Source organism: Patella vulgata, chromosome 8 (assembly GCF_932274485.2).
Source record: "Patella vulgata chromosome 8, xgPatVulg1.2, whole genome shotgun sequence".
Taxonomy (NCBI): Eukaryota; Metazoa; Mollusca; class Gastropoda; family Patellidae; genus Patella; species Patella vulgata.
In genome coordinates, this window is record NC_065886.2 from 53,151,810 (window position 1) to 53,169,147 (window position 17,338).

At 37.5% G+C, this 17,338-nt stretch overlaps 1 protein-coding gene across 1 annotated transcript in view; it reads right to left on the bottom strand.

Annotated features, from left to right (window-relative positions):
• The window catches only part of LOC126831058 (TPR repeat-containing protein DDB_G0287407), a 42,195-nt gene extending 33,552 nt beyond the window's left edge, over nucleotides 1–8,643 (bottom strand). Inside the window, exons 1-6 of the mRNA XM_056102920.1 lie at nucleotides 8,526–8,643; nucleotides 6,088–6,353; nucleotides 4,649–4,825; nucleotides 3,756–3,893; nucleotides 2,475–2,513; nucleotides 1,863–2,043 (exon numbers count right to left, since the gene is read on the bottom strand). Coding sequence (XP_055958895.1) covers nucleotides 1,863–2,043; nucleotides 2,475–2,513; nucleotides 3,756–3,893; nucleotides 4,649–4,825; nucleotides 6,088–6,351 — 799 coding nt within the window. The 5' untranslated portion in view covers nucleotides 6,352–6,353; nucleotides 8,526–8,643. The remainder of the gene's footprint in view (nucleotides 1–1,862; nucleotides 2,044–2,474; nucleotides 2,514–3,755; nucleotides 3,894–4,648; nucleotides 4,826–6,087; nucleotides 6,354–8,525) is intronic.
• Between the last annotated feature and the right edge of the window lie 8,695 nt (nucleotides 8,644–17,338).

Genomic DNA, 17,338 nt, shown 5'->3' on the forward strand with positions numbered 1-17,338 from the left:
AAATGAAATGAAATGGGGTTTAGAGTCCTCTGTACTGCTCCTATACTGGGCTATAAATGAAAACGGGCATACGCCATACAATGTGGTATGAGGGGAATTTTTCCCGGGCAGCGGCACTATGTCCTTCTCTTATTTTGAATTCCTTTACATGCACGCCAATGTGTACACGGGACCTCGGTTTTTCGTCCCATCCGAACGACTAGACAGTTGTCCTTGTCAGGCCCTCCGTCCTGCATCACTGACAAGGGGGAACCACGCCGGAAAATCTGGATGAACTGTCTTGGCCAATGCAGGGATGGAACACCCGACCTCCAGGCTAGCGAGCCAGCGTCTTACCCACTTAGCCACCGTGACCCCCTGAAAGAAAATACTATTTAGAGAAGATATTTAAAATGCAAGTTTCAGTAGTCTAATAAAAATACCTACCTGGATCAACTTTTAGAAAAATTATATGTAGCCCCGTTTAATTGCTACCTACCCTTAAACTGGCATTATGTAAGAGCTAAATCTACCTATTGCAGGTATTTCTTCGAGCGTTAAATGTTATATAAACTATTAAACATACATTATACAAGAGCTAAATATGCCTATTGCAGGTCTTTATGTAGGCCTAAAATGTTATATAAACTATTAATTAGACATTTATTAACATGACAATACGGTAATCAACTCTCGATGCCATCGTATGGGTCCGTTTTTATGTAGATACGAACGGCTCGGCCATTTAATGATTTAATTTAAAATATTGTAGTTACAATCAATGTACTCATCTTTTTAAAAAACCTTCATGTGCTAATATCTTGGCCCAGAATAAAGCAATTTGAACGAAATTTCAATATATTCTTTTTGAATAATCCATTTTTGAACTGTTATATCAAAAACGACCAGCTCTTTATTTAAATCTTACATTTAGTCCTAGTGTTCTGCTCTTAACTTGGCTAATGAAGACGAGTTAAATCTTACATAAAGCTTCTTTGATTTAAGAATGCGTTACACCAGTTCAACCATATCTTGCGCGTAGGGGTCTTTAGCAGTGTGGAGAAACCGTAGGACCCGAAGAAAACCCACGAGGTTGGACAGACGACCCTACTCCTTGTCATGTTCAACCGGGGAATCGAAACCACGCCAGTTGATTCAATGACAGACCTTATGATACTAACAATTCGGCCATCCAACATCCCTAATTTAAGAATGTGTTACACCAGTGCAACCATATCTTTCAATATGGCACTGAAGCTTAAAAATCGCGATTTTCCTGTAGTAAATCAATTCTATTTGTTTATTTTGTTGTAATATGTTGATCTTAGTAGCTGGCATCAATCTCTATACATTAGGTGGATTGTCTCCCTTAAACTAGTGTCTATCTGAAAACAGCTTAACAAATATTCCTACGCCGCCGCCCACGAATGAATTTACTTCCAGTTTGTGTACCTCAAGTTTTCCATGGTGAACCTCATACGTGCTTTTGAGCAAGAAGTTGCCACATGTTGCTCAATCTGTGGTAGAAAGCGTTCTACCCAATGAACATTTTGGGAAAATTTAGAACCGGTCTAAGAGACGGGAATGAACATTTAAGTTCATGGGGAAAACATCAGTGATCTGTGGCCAACTGGAACGACGTCCGTTATCAAATGATTAATAGAGCTAATCCATTGGATAGTTCTGTTAGTTTCTTCTGTATCGCTTATTATTTGTAAGCTCCATTGGGCCAATAGTTTTCCCATATGGGCAAGGAAAGGTTTGTTTACCTACTAACTCTAGCTTTTCAACAGACTATTCTTGGGTAGAATAATCTTAAAATATATCTGCCATTACAATTGCAATAAATGGCAAGAAGAAAACTATAAACTTTAAATAAATACCTGACAGGGTGCTTTTTAACATTGTTTCATTTCTGCCATCTGATACGTAGTTCAAACTATGATGCGACATAAAGGCGTCGTGTTGAGAAATTTGAAGGTCACGTTGAGACAATTCATGAGTTGCAGCTAAAAGTTCTGTTTCGATGTACTTTTTCACAACTTCAAATATTTTGGTAACACCCTGTCAAAACATGGTAAAATTTGTGTATTTCTTTTAACATCATTTACCTTGGCAAATTAGCTAAAATCGGGATTAAAGAATTTTTTATTATCACTGTGGATTTGAGGTTTTTGTACAGTATAAGGGTCAAAAACAAACATTTTGTTTTACATATTATTCAGATTCCATGTAACGTCTGGAATACTTACCTCAGACAAGGACCGCTGTCTAGTCATTTGGATGAGACGAACAACAGCGGTCTCGTGTATACATTGGCGTGCACGTAAAAGATTCCTTGGCAGTTGGAATTCAATATAAGTGTAGCCCATATTGCCGCTGCCCGGGCAAAATTTCCCTCATAGCACACTGTATGGCGCATGTTCGTCTTCATTAGCCCAGCATATGAGCAGAAGAGTAGGACGTTAAACCCCATTTCATTTCATTTCACTTACCTCAGAAGGTGTTTTATAATCTTCAATAACAGCTAAACACTTTAATAAAAAAAAAGACAGAATTCTAGTTGTTAATGATTTTTCTCGTTCTAGAAAAAACACACTGGGTCATAGAAAGGTATGGTAAAGTGTTGGACCCAACTTCATTTTTATTTCCTTTATTGTCCCAAGCACATTAAAGGGACAATAACACTCTTGCTGGCTTGACGGCTCCAGAAAATAAATAATAGCCTTATTCTAAGTATTAGATGTTTAAGTGTCCTACCTGTTGTGTAAATTTTCCATTACATCCTATTTTACTTGGCCAGAGGGTTTGAAAATATTTTTAAATCCAAGTCACATTTGAAAGGGTTTACGTTAGGCTTTTCAAATGATTTAGTTGACTTTTTCCAATTTTTTTTAATTAGGTGTGTTAAGATGAAATTTGTATCACCATTTAATTGGAATATTGTAAAATAGTACAATTTGTTGACCAGAATAAAGATTGGGACATATTATTCAGTTACAACAAGAGTGGTATTGAGCCTTTAACATTAGAACCTGATCTCAGGACATGTCTAGTGGACAATAAAACAGGAAGTGTTTATCTCCTAAGTAGATATCACTTGTGTGATAACTTTCAAATTCTACTGAGCGATATCTCCTAACAGATATCGCTTTACATGAATTTGATTTTACCCGAAGGTTATAGTTATTTATTTATGCGTGTAAGAAAGGGTGATAAAGAAAATATTTTATTCTTTGATAAATTAAAAACAAAACTTGGCAAAGTCACGTGCTGCTTTTTTACATTATCGACTTGTGTTGATATTTTCTCTGTATCTCATTCCTCTCATGCCACGACAAAAAAAGACTCGCAGGAGATTCTCTGTATCTCATTCACCTCATGCCACGACAAAAAGACTCGTAGGAGATTCTCTGTATCTCATCCCTCTCATGCCACGACAAAAAGACTCGTAGGAGATTCTCTGTATCTCATTTCTCTCATGCCACGACAAAAAAAGACTCTTATGAGATTTTCTGTATCTCATCCCTCTCATGCCACGACAAAAAGACTCGTAGGAGATTCTCTGTATCTCATCCCTCTCATGCCACGACAAAAAGACTCGTAGGAGATTCTCTGTATCTCATCCCTCTCATGCCACGACAAAAAAAGACTCGCAGGAGATTATCTGTATCTCATTCACCTCATGCCACGACAAAAAGACTCGTAGGAGATTCTCTGTATCTCATTCCTCTCATGCCACGACAAAAAATTCATAGATAACTTGTACTGCTTACTTTGTCTCTGGTCCCCACCACTCTTGTTTTCACACGCTCTAAAGCAATTGCTGCTTCGTTACTCTCTGAAACATATTTAGCGGCTTCTTTCGGATCTTTTGATTTTATTAATGCTTTTTTCTTGGCTTCGTCATATTCCTAAAATGAAAAACAAATTGTACTTTAATCATTCATTTGATCTGAATTGTCTTCGATACCTAACTTAGGTTGTTTAAAGGGTTTCGAATCCCCGGTTGTACGTGACAAGGAGTAGGGTCGCCTGTCCAGCCTCGTGGGTTTTCTCCGGGTCCTCCGGTTTCCTCTCACTGCTAAAGACCCCTACGCGCAAGCGAATTATGTAAATAAAATTAAACCATGTGTTAGTCCCGAAATGACCCAGTTTGTGTCGAGTGGACGTTAAACCCCATTTCTCTCTCTATAGGTTGTTTAAAGACTAACACAGGTTAGATTATTATTCTAATTATTATCAATGTCAAGACAATGACAGAAATGAAATTAAAATGTTCTGCTCAGACTGGTCTAATGAAGACGCGCATAGGCCAGTCGCCATACAGTGTGATATGAGGGAAATTTTGCCCGGGCAGCGGTACTATGGCCTACTCTTATATCGAACTCCAACCGTCAAGGGATCTTTTACGTGCACGACAAGGTATACATAGGACCTTGGGTTTTCGTCTCATCCGAATGACTAGACAGCTGTCCTTGCCAGGCCCTCCGTTCTGCACCACTGAAAAGGGGAAACCACGTCGGAAAAACCCTATAAACTTTCTCGGCCAATGCAGGGATCGAAAACGCGACATCCGGGCTAACGAGCCAGCGTCTTACCCACTTAGCCACCGTGGCTCCCAGACAAAGACAGATTCAACAAGAAAACAATGAACAGATTTTCTCACCTTGCTTCTGAATGCGAAACATGCCGGTAAATCCCCTGGTTTGTTCAGATGACCATGTAAGTATTCCAATGCTGTAACACTCTGATGTCGTTCGCTTTCCAACCAGGAATAATGTTTACTTGCATTATCGATATTTCTCTGTAAATCCTTGTCCTTCTCGCCGTGCCATCCATATCGCTGTTATAATAAACAAGACATAACAAGAAGTGGCACTTATACAAATCAAGCACAGTCAAACCTGAATAGTGGTTCAGCCAGACATCGGTAATCACATTTGGTGAACATTTCCCACGATATATCTCACTATTTTTGAAAAAAATGTGGTGATATTGGAGTGGTATTAGGGTGGTATTCGGGTGGTATTGGGTAGTATTGGATAGTATTGGGTAAATCGCGCCGCTAAATTTTTCGTCATAGGTCACGAGATGTAATCAGGGCCAGCGCTTATTCCAACCCTAACCCTGGACCTAGCCCCAATGCTTACCTAATCCCCAACCTACGATCTCGCTAACAATCACGTGTCCTAACCTTATTTGTATCTCAACGACCTTGACAAAAATTGAGCTGGTCTTAACAAATAGATTTAGCCGTGGTTCAGCGGACAATTCCGCAAAATCGAATGAGACAGTGAGTGTGCTTACCACATGAGACAAATACCCTAATGGAAATGGTCCAGGGTGTTCACGAAAGGTTAATCATACTCTGCCCCCCCCCCCCCCGACCAGCACGACACCCGTCATTGCCGCGGTGGTAAATAAGAAACCGATTATGATAAAAGAAAAAAGAAGGAAACATTAGATTAGGACAAACATATCAGCAGACTCCAACATGTTATAATTTCAACAGATTCGTAATGGCGACCATACAGTTTGTTGGATATTCTCCGACGAATCTGATATGAGAATTATGCGTTTGAAATTTGTTGTTAAGGGTGATTGTCATATAATACCGAGGGTATGTTATTTACAATATTACAAATTAAACAGGCGAAATTACATCCCAAAGTTGGGGAAACACAGAAGCTGGCTCGCTAGCCTGGAGATCGAGTGTTCCATCCCTGCATTGGCCGAGAAAGTTCATCGGAATTTTCCTACATGGTTTCGCCTTGTCAGTGATGCAAAACGGAGGGCCTGGCTGTCTAGTCGTTCGAGTGGTACTATAAAAACCAAGGATTCGTGTATACATCGGCGTGCTCGTAACAATTCCCTTGGCAGTTGGAATCCGATATAAGAGTAGGCCGTAGTGCCGCTGCCCGGGCAAAATTTCCCTCATAGCACACTGTATGGCGTATGCCCGTTTTCATTAGCCCAGTTTAGGATCAGAACAGTTGGACGTTAAACCCCATTTCATTTCATTTCATTTCGCCTTGTGGTGTTCGCGCATGAATGCACGTTAATGTAATAACTGAACTTGAATTATAACCGCCTGATTCGTCTTACCTGCGCATAGATGCCAATAAATACATCACTTCTGTCAATCTCCCTCAAACATATGTTCACCGTTTGTGCATTCTCCGTGGCTTCTTCGGTGATACCCCATCTCATGTCAATAACAACCAATGCAACTCCATGAGACCGACAAAGATGGTCCAGCTCAGGGACATATTTACTCATCCATTCTTTTCTCTCTGGTTCCATTCCTCGGAACGGGGACGACAGAAAAATACGGCATGTCTTTGGGTCCTTTAGTGTGTATTTCGGCATTTCTAGAAAGGGATACAAAAAAGGTATTCTTACCAATGTCTTACTGTACCCCCGTACTATTGACGAGGAACTATGACGTCATCGCGAGCACCTTGGTATTGTGACGTCATAAGAAACATGCATGTCAAGTTTTATCTCCGTACTCGAACTGAGGGGAAACTGTAGAAGTTTTCAAAGAAGCGTCGACCCCATGCAAGAAAATGACGAGTAGTGCTTGGGGACCAGTTCATGACCCCAAAACATTAGTAGAAGCGATGTAAGTAAATATCTACATATGTATTTGTCAGTGTTTTTATAAAAACAAAATACATAGATTGAATAAAATACATGGAACATTACCCCCCCCCCCCCCAATTTATATAGGTTGGTGTCACATAATATTAAAATACACACATCCTGTGAATGATTAATTTCAATTTTTATTTTTGTGATTATAATTACATTGATTTTGACACCATTGTGACAGGGTGAAGGGTGTTTCCCACGACGCCAACTTTTAGCTTCTGTTTAAAACAATTCAATTAACCTTAATTGGATACGTAGCTTATTTCATTCACAGGGTCGACCCACAACATAAACTGCTACGCTTGACATTTAATTAATCACGATTACATGATAATACGTCCATAACAGAAACTTAAACTAATAACACATTATTTATGGATAACAATTACTATGGTTTATTTCACTGCGACGTTTCAACAGCTTAAGTAGCTTATTTCGTTTATAGTATTAATTAACAGTTTTCATCACGATTACTCCTTGTCACATACAACGGGGGAATCGAAACCACGCAGGTTGACTCAATGACAGGCCTTATGATACAACGCACAAGCGCTAACCATTCGGCCATCCAAGATAGCAAGATCTAACAAACTGAAATTCGGGGTTTATGGCCGATTAAATATACAAAATACATACAAATGATAATCATTTTGGTTTACAGCTAATTAATTGGTCAATTTAAATCTACAATTTTATCATGATATATAAAACTGGCCTTTTTCGATAAGTTTTACCGTAGATCTTATATTTATTACTACTAAAACACAATTTTATGACAATATTCAAGTGTAAAATGCGAATATAGACTTTCTTTGGTCAAAAATCATCAATACTTGTAATAATATTAGTTATATCTCTATCAGATACGATTGGTATAGTATAAAAGTAAATAAATAAATGGGGTATAATGTAAATCATTCTAATCTCAATAGACCTCGTCAATTTGTTGACAATCTATTGAGCAAAAGACATAGAAATAATTATGTTTTGACTTTCTTAGAAAATATGAAATTGTAACTTTAAAACAAATTTTGTGGATTCAACTATATCTAGTTGGATAGTGGGGGGAGAAAAGGGGGGCCAACCCACCAATACAATTCTATCATTTATATTTTAAAATAAAAAAATTAAATTTACAAAATATATATAAGTTGAAACAAATAGATGTAATTAGAATTTTCCCGATTTTGTTTTCATTATATTTTTTGATAATTTATATTTTAAATATATTGTCTGGTGTCTAAGGGGGGGGGGGCACTTCCTCAGGGGTCCACTTGCCATTGGGCAAGCTGACAACCTGGTCAGTCCGCCACTGGTTGGATATTGACCATTCATTTAAAGTCACAATAACACTCTTGCTGGCTTGACAGCTCCAAAAAATAAAAAAAAATAGCCTTATTCTAAGTACTAGATGTGTTAGTGTCCTACCTGTTGTGTAAATTATCCATTAAATCCTATTTTACTTGTCCAGAGGGTTCAAAAATATTTTTAAATCCAAGTCACATTTGAAAAGCTTTACGTCAGTCTTTTCAAATCATTTAGTTGAATTTTTCTAATTATTTTAAATTAGGTGTGTTAAGATGAAATTTGTATCATCAATTAATTGGAATATTGTAAAATAAAGAATAAAGATTGGGACATATTATTCAGTTACAACAAGAGTGGTATTGAGCCTTTAAAACGAACAGCAAATAACATAATGTGGATGTTCAGTCAGGATCAAGTCGGCTGATTATGCTGACTGTATGCCTATATATATATCACCGCTAGTAGTATATGTACACGGTCTAGTATTATATATTTACATTAACGACGACTTGTTTCTCATGTGGCATATTATCCACCTATCATATACCAAAAGAAAGTTAATATAAACTAGTGTTGTTTACCTGTTCGTCTAATGTCAAACCCGTCTACTCCAATATTGTGTTCATATAACAAATATGTTACGATATAGTTTTGGATTTTAATGACAAAACATGTACATTCACGTTTAAATCTCCAAAACAGTCACCTTTAGTTCATTGTTATTAGCTTTAGACTGGATTAAATTAAATCTGGTGATATAGTGAGATATATACAGAGAACGATTATCCAGTCGTATTTGTCGCGGATTAATAGCGACGAGCTCAAAGTAACAATAGCATCGATCGACTAGAACATTAATCAATACAGGTGGGTCCCAAGGTCACGCGAATATCCTATACCTGTAAGAGCATTAGAAATTATTTATTAGCCGAGGAAATGGTATTTATTAAGATTCTTAGTTATTAATTATTAAACATACATTATGCAAGAGCCAAATCTACCTATTGAAGGTCTTTCTTTAGGCCTGAAATGTTATCTAAATTATTAATTAGACATTAATTAACCTATCCAGACACAACCAACTCTCGAAGTCATCGCTAGCATCCGATATTGAGTGGAATAGAATCCGATCTGCTGCTTAACGCTCATTGATGATTAAATCAAAAAATGGATAATCGAGATAATGTTTTTTATCGTACCGACTTTAGTAATGATGATCGAAGCTAGGCCTAAAATTCAATCGCTAAATGCTAAGTTCAGAGTGGATCAATTTGACTAAAATTTTCAGCAAACTCCATTTATATTATCTAGTTTTTAACTATTATAGTGAGAACTGCCAGCTCTTTATCTAATCTCTCATAATGTATCTTTAATTAAGAATCAGAATAGATGATAATTTATGCTCTTCTCTTAAAGGTAATTGTCAGAAATTGTTTAATTTGTTTGGCTTCTAGTTCTGCCCTATACTAACGTTTAGAATTGGTTAAGCGATTTAGGGTGATGAAGGGCCTGTGATAAAATGGCGTCTTTGTCGTATCCGTCCATTTTCATTCACTCGTTCAACGTCTTAAACAAAGAAACCTGGGCCCTGTTTCTCGAAATCTTAACTAAAGATAAAACCCAAATTTTAGTAGATACTTCATTTTTGATTGGCTAAGCATTAAAATCAATGTAATATTATCCAATCAAATTACTAAAATTTGGATTTTATCTTAGTTAAAATTTCGTGAAACAGACCCCAGTGTGTAAGTAAGTTACCGACCTCGACCTCAGGATCAAATTGGATAAACAGTCGAGCTGACTTGCCTGTGGTGCATAACGGAGGATCTGATGAAAATCCGAGGTCCCGTATACACATTGGGTTGCACGAAAAAGAACCTTTGGAAGTTTGCCATAAACCTTATGAAGGCGATAAAGGATATTGAATGGACATTTTACAAACTTGGGGGCAAACATTGGGTTCATTTGAGGATAGACCGTATCGATATTCAGCGTTCCACGATGGAGTACTGGAGGCATAAGAGTACGAACCCTATCAATAATCAGCGTTCCGCAACCTCGCATTCCAGAGTTACCATAACCTCCACCTCCACCTCTTTGTCAAAAGCGTTGTGAACGAGATAGAGACTGCAGATATTATCGGATTTGTTTCAAATTTGGTGTGGAGCATTTAAAGGCCATGAGCGGATAAACCCGCGTTATATGACCTTCAGTTCCAGAGTCTCCGAAAACCACATGTGTACGGAATAGAGGCAACAATTTTTAATGGATATGTTAAAGCTTGTGAACACGCTAGAGGTAATAGTTCTTGAAGGATCATCCTAATCAAATGTGCTCAACGTCCAAGTTTTCCTTTCAAATAGGTTGCTGTCGAGACATAGCTTTGCGTGGCTATCTTATTTATCAATCTTTACCCCATGTCGCTGCTAGTCTGTTGTTGTTGACACCTCTTCTGTCTGTGATTTTTCTATAACTGTTATCTCAAATTAGCGTGGTTAGAACTGTTTCACCAGAAAGCGGTCGACTTTTGTCGAATGCTGTTATTAACACCTGTTTCTATAAATGTTAGCAGGTGTCACACACCTGTGACTTTCATACTCGACCGGATTTTATTTTAAATTTTCAATGACAATACGATTCTACCCATCCATATTTTCTGCATTTACAATCTTGCTGAATATTAGCATCGGGTGTATGGTTTGCATAAATTAAACTATCGCTTTTCTTTGCTTTTTGAAATACATTCATATACTTTTAATATTAAAATACTACTTTTCAAAACTCTGCTTTGGCTTACAGCTGTGTCTTTTCGACACAAAATGGCAATTACTTCATTGGTATGTGAATGATCCATGTTAGGCGTATTGTATACTATGTAGTTCCACGTAGGAAATGACGTTTATTTACTACATGAGAGATAGAGAGAGAGAGAGAGGGGGTGGGGGAGATGGGTTTTAACGTCAACTCGACACAAACTAGGTCATTTCTGGACTAACATAAGGCTCAATTCTATGTCAGTAATTCGCTTGCGCAAAGGAATTCTTTAGCAGTGAGAGGAAACCGGATGAATCGGAAAAAACCCACGAGGTTCGATTCCAGTCATTAACCTAGAATAACTTTTGAAATTATTCAAGCTCGGTTCTAATAAGGAAAGTAAAATTAATGACTTGTCACAAATTCGAGTTCCCGTGACCTTTGAACTTCGAGGGCCACTGCCAGGTAAAGAATGCCCCCCTCTCGCATTCACACCTAGCCATAGAAAATGAACTACCGTATATAAGAATCGTAAAACGTAACAACGGAGCATTAAACCCCATGCATATTCATAGTATAATGCATCCTCGGGTCAAAGCGTGTATTTAACTAATAAACAAAAATACGGAGGATAATTTTATAAAGAATGAGTTCTGTGAAGGAATGGGAAGTGGTATTAGTAATAATTATTTTGAGTACCGATGAAATCACCAAAACATCTACCTACATAAAATGTTTGACTGTTATTTCACTTCTAGATGTCTTATTAAGACTATATTATTCGATAGCATTCTTCGGATGGGACGAAAAACAATATTTTATTTAAAATTTATGAAAAGGGATCAGGGAAGAGGCAAAGCCTATATCACCCCTCTCCTCATTCTCATACAAGGAATATAAAACATATAATATACAGATCTGCTATGTACATATTATAAAATAATGGTGAAAAACATATCAATTAAATAATTTATATACATACTATTTATAACAAATGGAAAAAGGATTAAGTTTTGTTTTATAACATGATTAAAATTGTTCTATAAATAAAATCAGATTGTGACATCGAAGTAGTCGTGAACTATTTTAAAGCTGTGGTTTGATTGATTGCTGGTGTGATGGTAAACATTTATTTTGTTTTTTCGTGCATCTGAATACAGTGGGCACCAGCGGAGAAAATGTCCAGAAACTTTAAAGCGATTACCGCAGCTGCATGATGGGTCCTCGGAGACATGTCGTAAAAATTTATGCCCGTTTAGGTCGCTACAAGAAAGCCGCAATCTGGTTCTTTCTTTTGCCCTGTAGAAATGAATTTGGAATAACATGGTCGTTTAGTTTTAGATTTTGTTTGAAAGTAGTGAGAGGGGGGGGGGGGCGGGCGAATGGTTAGCACGTGCGCGCTGTATCATAAGGCCTGTCATTGAGACAACTGGCGTCGTTTCGAATCCCCGGTTGTACGTGACAACGAGTAGGGTCGTCTGTCCAACCTCGTGGGTTTTCTAAGGTTTCCTCCCACTGCTAAAGACCCCTACGCACAAGCGAATTATTGAAATAAAATTAAAACCATATGTTCGTCCCGAAATGACCTAGTTTGTGTCGAGTGGACGTTAAACCCCATCTCTCCCTCTCTCTCTCTCTCACTCTCGCTCTCTCTGTTATTAGTTTGCAGTTGGAATTCGATATAAGAGTAGGCCATAGTGCCGCTGCCCGGACAAAATTTCCCTCATAGCACAAAGGACAAATAAAATGTATTTCATTGTAAAAGAAGAATTTTATTTAAATGAACAATATGTATACAAATATACAAATATACAAATATACAAATATACAAATAAAGAAATAAATTAATGATAATATAATATATGAAAGCGGTCTTGAATTATAATCATCAATTAAAAATGAATGAATTTGAGATTATTAAGCTCCTCTACGTACATCTAGTTACGTGTGAATCAATAGTTAATTCTAGTTTTAGAGTCACGGTCAAGCTCCGTTTCTTTGAATACCCGCTTCTTGTTGGACATCAATTGTTTCTTCTCCAGACTCTTATTTCGAGACGAGCACATCCAAACGTGATTCCAAATCTTTGATCTTCCTCAGTGCCGATCGGTCTTCTGATTGTAGACCCGCTGTTCAAAACTTTCTGTCAGCCTCTTCTGTAAAAATCCCCGTGGACCACTCAAAACTTTCTGTCAGCCTCTTCTGTAAAAATCCACGTGGACCACTCAGTATGCAGACGCCTTCTAATATTAGAGCTGCCCCGGGGAAAGCTGTCCCCCCTTCTCTCTGTTCTTGACAGACCTCACCATTGTACAGGTTGATGATTGGTAAAACGACAGACATTTTTCTTCTTTCTAGAAAATACCTCGGTATATTTCAGTTAGTGATGAAATTTTAGTAAGTCGTGTGATATTGAGAAAATCACTCAGTTAATTCTTTAAAGCAAATTGCAATAATGACATGTCTGTGGGCACCACGTGGCTTTATAATACTACAACCGCCTACTATATAAACACATAAACCTATCAAATAACGCCAAAACCTGCCATATTGGGAAATAACCAATGATATCGACCTTCTCGAGAGCGCGGCATGGCATAGAATTAAGAACATTTCAGCCAATGACTGTACGTTATGTTTTACGTTCTAGGTCTGACCTCATAGAAGAGCTCAGTAGATTCATTCATACAGAGCTGTATGTTAAATCGATAGATCTATAGATACCTTTGTACAGAACTTAGTAATAACATATTTTACCTCACATGAAACAATACCGTTGTACAGAACTTAGTAATAACATATTTTACCTCACATGAAACAATACCTTTGTACAGAACTTAGTAATAACATATTTTACCTCATCCTACCGTTAAAACAATACCTTTGTACAGAACTTAATAATAACATATTTTTGTTTCTGAAGAAAAAAGAATAAATTTGAGGTTTTCGGGTAAGAGCCACATCAGTGTGTTTCCTGCTCAGGATTGGATTTTCTAAATATGATTTTTGTCACTATCACTGGGTAAGGGCTTCTTATAGCTAGTTGATTTTATTTGGGTTTAGGGCTAGGGTTTGATATGTTGTTTGGTTTGGGTTAGGGTGAGGACTGGTGTTATTTAGTCTAATTGTTCCCCGCCTTTCGTATAAAGCTCCGTCTTCATTAGCCCAGTTGGAGCAGAACAGTAGGACGTTAAACCCCATTTCATTCATTCATTCATTTTCGAATAAAGCAGGGGACTATTAAAATGGGTTCGTCCGTCTGTATGTCTGTTACCCACACATTTTGGGACACAATAACTCTCCTTCTAATTGAGCTAGAATGTTCAAACTTGGTGTAGGTGTTTATGGGGGCAATGCTTTGATGGAGTTCGAAGAAGAACATTTTCTGCTTAGAGTAAGCAGAGATAAGCAATTTGATTGGTTGATGCCTTGGGACACGATAACTTTAGTGAGAGTGATGAAATCTGGTGTAGTGGTTAGAGGCCACTTAGTCCCTTGTTAATTCTCTGGCCACTTCTCGATCAGATAACTGTAATTCACCTTTAAGTTGATTTACCATTAAAGCTTATAAATAAATTTTAAAAAGTACAGAATACTGCAGCTAGAATTGTTACTTTAACTAAGAAATGTGACCAGATAAGTCCTGTTTTATATAAATTACACTGGTTACCTGTTAAATATCGAATTGATTTTAAGATTTTATTACTTAATTTTAAATGTTTAAATAATTTATCTCCTGTTTACCTCTCAGATATTTTAAAACTTTATACACCTGGCCGAACATTACGTACTTTAGATAAACTCCAAAACTGTTCAACTAGTCTCTTGTTGTCGGCGCTCTTTTAATTATCAAGCACCCCTTTTATGGAATAATCTACTATTTAGTTGAAGATGGTGTACATCTCTGTTATTCTTTTAAAAAACTTAAAACCCATTTATTTAATGGGGCTTTTAACTAACTCTGAATACAACTAATACTCTTGTTGTCTTTATTTGTATATGATTATATTGTCACCTTGTAAAGTGCCCCTGGACATGTTATATGAAAGGGCGTACTATAACTAATAATAATAATAATAATAATTTCATTGCATTTCCGATGAACAGAACCCATCCACTGGGTTGTCAAATTAACAACTAACGCGACACAATGTCCCTAATACATTTATTTTCCACAGCAATAAAACTAAAACAAATATGACATGTCAATAACACAATATGAACCGAGAATAACTCCTATCTGTCCTTTTCACGGTTAGTTCTAAATGATAAGGCCAGCTCATGGGTCATCTCGAGACCAATCACGTACCCTAACCCTGTTTACATCTCATCGACCTTGACAAAGCTTGAGTTGGCCTTAACAAATAGATTTAGCCCATTTTCACTATTTTATTTTTCATATCAATTCAGGGAAGTTACATTTCAACTATTGATCAAGGATTATTACAATACATGTCTTTATGGGTATGTAATTAACAATGTTAGTAGTAGTAGTAATATCCATACCACCCCGTCGTGTTTGTCGATTCTCTAATTGCCATAGGTGAACTATACCGACGTGAAAGGACAGCTGGTAAGGACAGTCGTCTAATCGTTCGGATGGGACGAAAACCCGAAGAATACATTGGCGGGAGCTAAAGCACTTTCGTACACCTAGTACTTGCCGTGGTTTTGAAATTTGCTGAGGGTGTTCCGGGTGTCTAATTATGATCTCACGCCAAATTTCAGACCAATCGGTCAAAACCTTTGATTTTACACAACTTTTACTCCTCGGGGTTTCCGATACACACAGCTAGGCGTGTGGCCATGATGTTTACTATTGAGACTTGAATACCAAGACACTAATATGACTTGCTGAACACCAAGCAAGCTTCTTACATCACTGACCATAAATAATAATAATAATAATAGTAACAATTTTCGTCATTTTGTTAAGTAGCTGTTCGTTACGAATATAACTGGCCGTAGTAGCTCAATGAAAAAGCGCTGGCTCGATAATCAGACATCCCGTTTGTTTTCATACAAACGGTAAACGGTATAATACGACCAACGGTCTCTTTATCAGTTGTAATACACGAGACCTTGTCGTATACCTGGATGGTCTCTTTAACAATTTTAATACAGGAGACCATAATGCGGCATATTCATAGTCTCTTGAACACTTGTAATAGATGAGACCATATATTGCTAATGCACTTTCGTACACCTGGTACTTCCCGTGATCGTAGAGACGTAATATTTGCCGAGGGTGTTCAAGGTCACCAATTATGGACTCACGCCAAATATCAGACGAACAGGTCAATAACATTTGATTTTACACAATTTTTCGTTAACAGCTCAATGCGTACCTTGGTGGTCACTTGAACAGTTTTAATATGTGAGACCATATATTGTACTCCCCGTGATCGTAGAGATTTGAAAATCGCTGCAGGTGTTAAGAGTCACCCAATTTCATACGAATAGGTCAATAACCTTTGATTTTACACAACAGTTTGAAAATTTTTTCTTTAACACATTTTTTCTTTAACAGTTTGAAGTCGTATCTTGGTGATCTTTATCACAGTTTGAATACATGCAATCAAAACTTTTAAACGGGCCTGGCCTCCTGTTTTAGGGCACTGGATGTGGTCTCGTGTAATTAAACTTTGAAAGAGAGAGAGAGAGAAATGGGGTTTAACGCCCACTCGACACAAACTAGGTCATTTCGGGACTAACATATGGTTTAATTTTATTTCAATAATTCGCTTGCGCGTAGGGGTCTTTAGCAGTGGGAGGAAACCGGAGGACCCGGAGAAAACCCACGAGGTTGGACAGGCGACCCTACTCCTTGTCACGTACAACCGGGGATTCGAAACCACGCCAGTTGACTCAATGACAGACTTTATGATACAGCGCGCGCGCGCACGCTAACCATTCAGCCATCCAACCCCCCAATTAAACTTTGAAAGAGACCATACAGGTACAATATGGTCCCGTGTTTTATAGCCAAATGGTTTCTTGAAATGAAAACTGTCTACTAGACAATCGAAGTACAAAATAACCCGGTGTATTCCACGATATACATTAAAACTGCTGAGGGTCCATGAAGGTACATTATTTTATCGGATATTTTTCAGGTTTTCTGTATTGAGATATATAGAGAACGTATCTGTGAACAGTAAATTGTTTAACTGAGCTTCAAATGTATTTCAGGAGTAAATGGTTTGTAATGTTTTAAGGCAATGAATTCCCAAAGAGAAGAGGAAAGAATGTGAACCATCTATAATATTTGTAGTTCAAGATTCACTTATACTTGATGCAAAAATTGTCATTCACAAGTTGTCATGTGAAATTACACCTAAGTTTTTAATTATAATGGTCGTATGGTATATCGTGTAGTATATGCCATAATATTTGATAATACGTGTATTTAATAAATATATGTATCTATCTATACTAATATTTCTGACTGTCGTTTGTCTGTCTGTTTGTCTGTCTGTCTGTTCGGGGTTGGCGGCTACACTAGGTCTGCCCCGAGTCTGAAATTTGGGGTATAGGGGTAGCTCGGACCGGGGAGTAACATAGGCCAGGTAGCGTTAGTCTACCACTTCCGGTTTCGGGGTTATGATCCCCGATCGAAGCCGAGCATTCTGCTAGTAGT